Source organism: Candida margitis (genome assembly GCF_024628925.1).
Source record: "Candida margitis strain CBS 14175 chromosome Unknown scaffold83, whole genome shotgun sequence".
NCBI classification, from domain to species: domain Eukaryota; kingdom Fungi; phylum Ascomycota; class Pichiomycetes; order Serinales; family Debaryomycetaceae; genus Lodderomyces; species Lodderomyces margitis.
The window spans coordinates 23534-31076 of NW_026261921.1; the positions used below are offsets into that span (position 1 = coordinate 23534).

At 40.0% G+C, this 7543-nt stretch overlaps 3 protein-coding genes across 3 annotated transcripts; all 3 read left to right on the forward strand. All coding sequences in view use genetic code 12, as the record gives it.

The window, feature by feature from the left end:
• Window positions 1–153: 153 nt before the first annotated feature.
• Window positions 154–732, forward strand: CANMA_005401 (protein retreival receptor; the record flags this gene model as incomplete). The annotated part of the gene is made up of 1 exon (XM_051817778.1): window positions 154–732. One exon carries the CDS (start codon window positions 154–156, stop codon window positions 730–732), a length of 579 nt encoding a protein of 192 aa, XP_051669019.1.
• Window positions 733–1158: 426 nt separating this feature from the next.
• SLA2 (Sla2p) lies at window positions 1159–4281 on the forward strand (the record flags this gene model as incomplete). The annotated part of the gene is made up of 1 exon (XM_051817779.1): window positions 1159–4281. The coding sequence occupies one exon, from the start codon at window positions 1159–1161 to the stop codon at window positions 4279–4281; it is 3123 nt and encodes a 1040-aa protein (XP_051669020.1).
• A 503-nt stretch (window positions 4282–4784) lies between these two features.
• Window positions 4785–6662, forward strand: CANMA_005403 (polynucleotide 5'-hydroxyl-kinase; the record flags this gene model as incomplete). The annotated part of the gene is made up of 1 exon (XM_051817780.1): window positions 4785–6662. One exon carries the CDS (start codon window positions 4785–4787, stop codon window positions 6660–6662), a length of 1878 nt encoding a protein of 625 aa, XP_051669021.1.
• Window positions 6663–7543: the final 881 nt, after the last annotated feature.

Consider the following 7543-nt stretch of genomic DNA (forward strand, 5'->3'; position numbering starts at 1 on the left):
CAATCATATCAATGTCGCAAAATAGTAACAGCACAAAAAACACGACGTTGAAAAGAACAGGACAACAGAATCGAAAAAAAAAAAAAAAAAAAAAAAGACAAAAAAGCATACACCAGAACCGACTTTACTCAGAACCATTCCACTTATTACAAGATGCCATTAGACTTGCCTTTTGAAATCCCCGTGGATAATCCCGTGTATCAGAATTATAGAAGGGTTTTGGTTACCTACAAAAAGTTTGTCGATGAATCTGTGCCGCACACAGGTTACAGGTGGATAGGGTTCGGAGCTTTACTCACCTTGTTTATGATACGAATTTTCTTTGCTCAGGGATGGTATATTATCTGTTACGCATTGGGTATATACTTGTTGAATTTGTTTTTAGCTTTTTTGACGCCCAAGTTTGATCCGTCGTTGGAGCAGGAGATGAAGAATGAATCTATTGAAGAGGGAGTCGATCAAGAAGCACATGAGTCTGGGTCTAAAGATGATGAATTCAGACCATTTATTAGAAGATTACCGGAATTCAAGTTCTGGTATAATGCTACAAGAGCTACTGTGTTGAGTTTGGTATTGACCTTTTTTTCAATCTTTGACATTCCTGTGTTTTGGCCAATTTTGTTGATGTACTTTATAATCTTGTTTGCTTTGACCATGCGAAAGCAGATACAACACATGACCAAGTACAAATACTTGCCGTTTGATTTAGGTAAGACGAGGTATAGGAAGTGATGGTTAAACTGTTTGTGTATTTCATGAAATGTATAAATATTTTCTTTATAGGGACTGATCAAGTATAGAGTGGTCTAGGTTATAACATCTGTAGCTGTGGCTCTACAATGAACGAGGATCTTGTCAGCTACTCTGAGCTATATTAAAAGCTAAAGATCTCGTGAAAGTAAGACGAAAGTAAGGATCACACTCCACGAAGGCGAAGTAAATATCTGTGCCATTTTTCCTCTTACCGCGACTTTTTCTCTTTAAAGCCGAGAGCAAATTAAAATGTCGCAATTAAAGAGTCCGAGAAATTCGTTGACTTTTCCCAACAGGTAATTCTGAACCAAACAATAAACTTTCCAAACAACAAATTGCACCAATACATCATCAACGTTCCACACAGACGAACATTGACCTAACAAATTTCAACCTAAATCAATTATGAGTCGTGCAGAAGTGGATTTGCAAAGTAGTGTGAAGAAAGCATGCAACAATGACGAAGTTCCACCAAAGAGAAAACATGTGAGGGCATGTATAGTCTACACCTGGGACCATAAAAATTCCCGGGCTTTTTGGAATGCCGTCAAGATTCAACCTTTGCAAAGCAATGAGATCCTGTTGTTCAAAGCTCTTATCATGATACATAAGGTCTTGCAGGAGGGTCATCCTAACACTCTTAAAGATGGCTACCGCAACCGGGACTTTGTTGCTTCGTTGGCAACAGTATTTCCAACTCACGGTCTGGCATATGGTAGGTTGATTAATCAGTACGACCGCTACATTTTACAAAAGTTGGATTTTCATCGTAACAATCCCGGTTTCAATGGAACATTTGAATACGAGGAATACCTTTCGTTGAGAGCTGTCAGCGACCCAAATGAAGGATATGAATCCATCTTACAATTAATGGACCTTCAGGACCTGATTAATGACTTGCAAAGGCTCATATTTGCAACCATACACCGCTCACATGGAAACTTATGCAAGGTTAGCGCATTAGTCCCATTGATCACCGAGTCATATGGAATTTACAAATTTTGCCTTTCCATGCTCAGAGCAATGTACCAACAGTTAGGGGCAGATGAAGCGTTGACCGTCTTATTTGATAGATTTGAATCGCAACACTTTATGTTACGTGACTTTTACACCGATTGCAATTCAATTAAGTTTTTAACGAGTTTGATCACAATTCCTCGCCTCCCAAACAGTTCTCCTGATTTGCAAGTTGACGAGGATGGAAGATCTTTACCCAGAAGCACCTCGGCTGGAAATGATGAACAAACCATTGCAAGAGCTGAATCTATCAACGTGGAGCCTCCTAGCGTTCCACCCTCGATTCCAACAGACCAGATTCAATCTCAACAAACAGGTTATCTATTTGAGCAACAGCAAGAACAAGAGAGAATCCAAAGACAGCTTGAATTGCAACGTCAGCAACAGCTTCAGGAACAACAAGAGCAACAACGTTTATTTGAACAGCAACAGAGAGAGCAAGAGAGACGGTTTATGGAAGAGCAGCAAGCTCTACAAATGCAACAAACTCAGCAACAACATGGACGTGTGTCTGAGTTGGAGCACGATTTACTCATGTTCAAAAATCAATACGACAATGACCAGCAGTTGTTGCAACAATATGACACCAGAGTCAAATCATTGGAGAATGAAATGGGGGCGTTTAATAACACAGCTACTCAACAAATTGCTTCAAAGAACGAGCAGATTCAAAATTTAGAGGAGCAGATAGCAAATTGGACCAAAAAGTATGAGTCACTTGCTAAGTTGTATTCGCAATTGCGCCAAGAACATTTGAATTTGTTGGCAAAATTCAAGAAGATCCAACAAAAAATAGGCAGTGCTCAGGAATCAATTGCCAAGAAGGAGAAACTCGAAAAGGATTTGAAGGCTAAGAATATTGAGTTAGCTGACTTGATCAGAGAGCGTGACAGAGCAAGACTTGATTTGGACAGAGTGAAAGCTTCGAAAGATCAAGAAATTGAAAAGTTGGAGACTGAAATCAGAGACCTCAACGTTTCGGCCAAAGAATCAGGTAAACTCCAAAACATGAATCTCAGTACAATCATGTCAAAGCACGAAGCGGAATTGAATGACTTGAAGGCTCAATTGGAGCGCTATTCTAGAAATGGAGAGCCTGGAACGATGGATGGTTTGCAGGTACAATTACAAGGGAAGGAAACAGAATTGGCAATTGCTAATCAGTCTCTAGAGGAAGCATACAAAGAGATTGGTCGCATTAAAGACGACCAAGATGATATTTTGAATGCAGAGATCGATCACATCATTATGGCGCATGTTTCCAAGTTTAAAAGTTTGATTGATATATTTTTGGACAACAGTATTAGACGCATTTTAGACATCAAGCATGAACTAACATTAAACACCTCGGGTGTGAATAATAATGTGTCCGCAGAATACTTGTTGTCGGTTGTTGAGCTTTGCTCTGATACAGCCACTGACTTTGCTTCCACGTTTAACGGATATATTGCCGAGGATAACAATCAAGACGAAGAAACATTTTCCGATATAATTCTCTACAGCTCATCGTTAGTCACATACTTGAATGATTTGATGCAGACAGCAAAGAGCCTTTCACAAGGTTCTTTGGGTGTAGATGAAGAGAAAATTTTGGGTCAAACGACAAAAGTGCTTGATGATGCTGAGGAATATTATCAAGGCTTGAAATCAGAGAAGCTTGAAGAGTTGGATGACAAGGACGATAGAATTGATCTGATAATAGACAGTAATCTTGAGTTACAGACCTCCTTAAAAGAATTGGCGGGCTTGGTGGACTTATTGAAGCTGTCCAGTGGTATCCAGTTTAAAGGTGATCTCGAGAGTCTCGTGAATAAGGAAATGCAACAAACGGTAGATGCGGTAAACTCAGCTTCTAAGTATTTGATGGACTTGTTGAAGAACCCGAACATATATGGTGGTAACATCGAGATACATGAAACTTTGGTAACGTGCGCAAAAGCGATAATTGATGCCGTAGGACGGTTGATACAAGCTTCAGTGGAATCGCAACGTGAAATTGTCAATAAAGGCAAGGGTTCACAGTCAAATACAGAATTTTACAGGAAGAATAGTAGATGGACTGAGGGACTTATCAGTGCAGCAAAAGCAGTAGCTGGTGCAACCAACATATTAATTCAGATTTCAGATGGTGTTTTGCAGAAGAAAAACACTCACGAAGAGTTGATAGTGGCATCAAATGAAGTTGCTGCGTCTACGGCCCAATTGGTTGCTGCTTCTAGAGTCAAAGCTAATTTCATGTCAAAATCGCAAGATGCTTTGGAATCAGCTTCTGGTGATGTCACGCGCGCATGCAAGTCTTTAGTGAACAAAGTGCAAGGCCTATTGAATAAAGATGAGCAGCAAAGTGATAACATTGACTTGAGTAAATTGACTCCTTACGAAGGGAAGACGCTTGAGATGGAACAACAAGTGGAGATTTTAAAACTTGAGAACAAACTCCAAGCAGCCAGAAGAAGACTTGGAGAGATCAGGAAACATGGCTATAAGGACGATGACAGCGACGAAGAGTAGATTTTGCATTGTTTATGGTCGTAGTTTATAGTGATGTAGTAAAGTATTATTTTTTCTTGCAATTGAAAATGTCGAAATAAATTGTTTCCGTGGTATAGTGCAATCACCTTTCTAGTCGCAGATGCAACTTCATATTCTACTGATCAATAGCGTATAAACCTGAGATAATTTGCTACTATCAATGACTATCTACACTTGCACTTCGACACGTCATTTCTCACGACATAGGCAGATTGCAGTATTGTTGTGATACAGCTTACATATACATGAGATGTGGTGGGCCTTGCTTCGACATAGTCTCGTAGTTCAGATGAAGTTCTTATCCGTCTGAGACATCCGGCAGGGAACCTTTACTATTATTGGTGATCAAGTACGAAGATTATTTGCCTACATTCGTTTGAATGGTTTCTGCATACACATACACCAGAAAAATTTTTTTTACTTCTGCCACACATAACACACTCACTCATTGGTATGGCAACCATAACAAGTGATCTTAGTGAATGAGTGCATATGCAGCTTTAAAAGCTGAAGCCCTTGGTGAAACAGGTTCTGTAACTACACCCTCGGATGTAGATGATGATATTTTGCAGTATGCAAAGGGTTCAGAAGACGAATGCAGTGATGATGATTACAACGAATCATCCCTTGATACCAAGGTAGGATCAACAGTCAAGGAGAGCACTAGCTCGATGCCTGTTTTGTCAAAACAAAGCATTTTTCAATCAGATTTCCTCCCAAGCGAAACGAACTTGCAATTCGGGGAAGATTCCGTTTCAGTGAGACTTGAACGTGGAGATTTCGTAATGGTTCAGGGGATGTTCAAACTTAAAGTATTGCATGGAGTTGTACGGATCAATAACTGCTATGAATTAAATTCTGAGGGTGATTTTGTATACACTTTCTTCACCACAAATTCGCATGCTTTACCCATTATTGCCAATGCATCTACGGAGACACAAACGAAGGACGACTTGGCTAGAATCAAGTTAATCAACTACCATACCGGATTTAACGACATGCAGCACAACTTTGTATTATCCCAACCGGTCTCAGAAGGGAAGGATGCAGACAATATCTTCCAACGATTTACGTTCCAGATCGTTATTGAAATCTCCAATAACTGCGGCTTGTTTTTGGATGATGCGTGGGTAAGTTACTTCACGACTACTGCTGCATTATCAACAGCCAATTTGATCGTTATTGGAAACAAAAATTCAGGCAAGTCTACTTTCTGCAAGTCTTTGCTGGAGTATTTACGCTTCGAAAGAAAACAGTCAGTGGTGGTTATGGATCTTGATCCAGGGCAGTCAGATAACTCATCACCTTATTGTATGTCCTTGAGTATCCAAATGCCAACAGGGTCCTGTTCAAACTCGGGTTATTTATTTGACAAATACGAAGACTACTACGGCTTTACTAGCCCAATGGATGCACCAACCAGGTATCTTGAAATCACTAGGAAGCTATACTCCATTTATCTTCTCAGATACAAACACAAAGGCATGAGACTAATCATAAACACTCCAGGCTGGATTAAGGGGTTTGGCAAGACACTCTTGCAGAAAGTGACCAGTATTGTCAGCCCTTCTGATTTGGTTGTCTTGACAAATAATTTAACAATTGGGGCAGAAGAAAACCAAAACATATTGCAAAGCATGGATTATGTTACAGCAGAACTATTACCCGGCGTTTTTCGATTGCCTCTTAGCTCTCCTAGCCACCTCAGAACAGACAACAAGCTCATGTACTTCCACCACAAGGGGAGTGGCAATTTTGATTTTAGTCATTATCTTTTGAGTACACCACCAGAAAGGATCAGCTACATAATAGGAACCTGTGGCCGTGGCATATATGGCGTTTCGATTCTCAATTACAAGGTGGATGCCAATTTTGATTTTGATAATATTCCGATATTGCTTTCGTCGCTGATCTGGGGAGTATATAGCACAGAGTCGGCATGTGACGACACTTTAATGTCGGACAACAAGTACAAACTATATCCAAACCTCGTCAAATCTAAGAATCTTGAGTCGGTTCTTGGAAATGTTGGCCAATTTTTGGGGTTGCTTATTATACACAGCATCAACACCAAAGATAGTTATTTGAATGTTTATGCACCCCCAAGTGTGCTGGGAAAACTAAGACAAGCTTTAAAATCCAATTCTAAGATTGTTCTCGTACGTGGTGAGGGTAGTATTCCACCAACAGAATTAATGTACCCCGGGTTTCTTCAGAACAGAAGCGCAGCGCCATTACGACGCATGCGTGCGAACTTGTCTGAGCCACATGTACCATACTTGAACACCAAAGGAAGAACAAAAGTTGGGGGCATTTGGAAAGTGAGGCGAAATATACTTCGCAAGAGTCACCGTAAATAAATACCCTAACAAGCTTACCAACAGAACGACTTTTCCACTTGAAACGATGAATTGATGCAGATACAACTAATACACATTCTACAATAATTTGGGAACTGGGTGTTGAGACTTCATGTGGCAATGGAAAGTAAGACTAACGCAATGTCGATAAACCTGGGGAAGCAAATAATAATGAATAAAACATGCAGTTGGTTTATGAAAGTATGTCACTTCAATGTGAACAGTAATAGAAAATATCAATTTAGTATCCTTTGCCAATAGATACCATCCTGACAGTAGGATGAGAAGTGCCGATTGACGGACTGTTGACAAACAATGGCAGTAGTTATTTTGAGCTAGACTGAGATGGAGATATTGGCAGTTGAATATGCATGAAACTGGACGCCATAAATTGAACGAACAGGAGACATGACTGTCCTTGAAGTCCACCTTGTACTGTATGGAACTGTACGGAACTGTATAGAACTGTATAGAACTGTATAGTATTATATAAGAATGTAATCAGAAGTAGTATTCCTCTAGAACCTGCTACACTGGCAATCTCAAGTAAGCAAATGTAGCCAGTTAAATCTACAATGAAAGTGGTATTGGCTCCCTCTTCACTCCATTCACCAACGTCTCTTCTTACAACAACTTCTCCAAAACTTGCAATCGGATGTTATAGAGCAGTTTACAGCTTTGAAATAAGAAGGATTGGGCAGGTGCCAATTTCGGAGTCAGAGGCAGAGAAAAATTTTGATATGTCTTGGCTCTCCAGGCGGCGTCCAATAAATATGGAGACCATTAATAAAACACCAAACCTGTTGGAGTAAATGAGTCACCAGTCAGGGTTGCTCAAAAGTGGAATGGATGATTGTGGGAAGGTTATGTTTGAGCTTGGA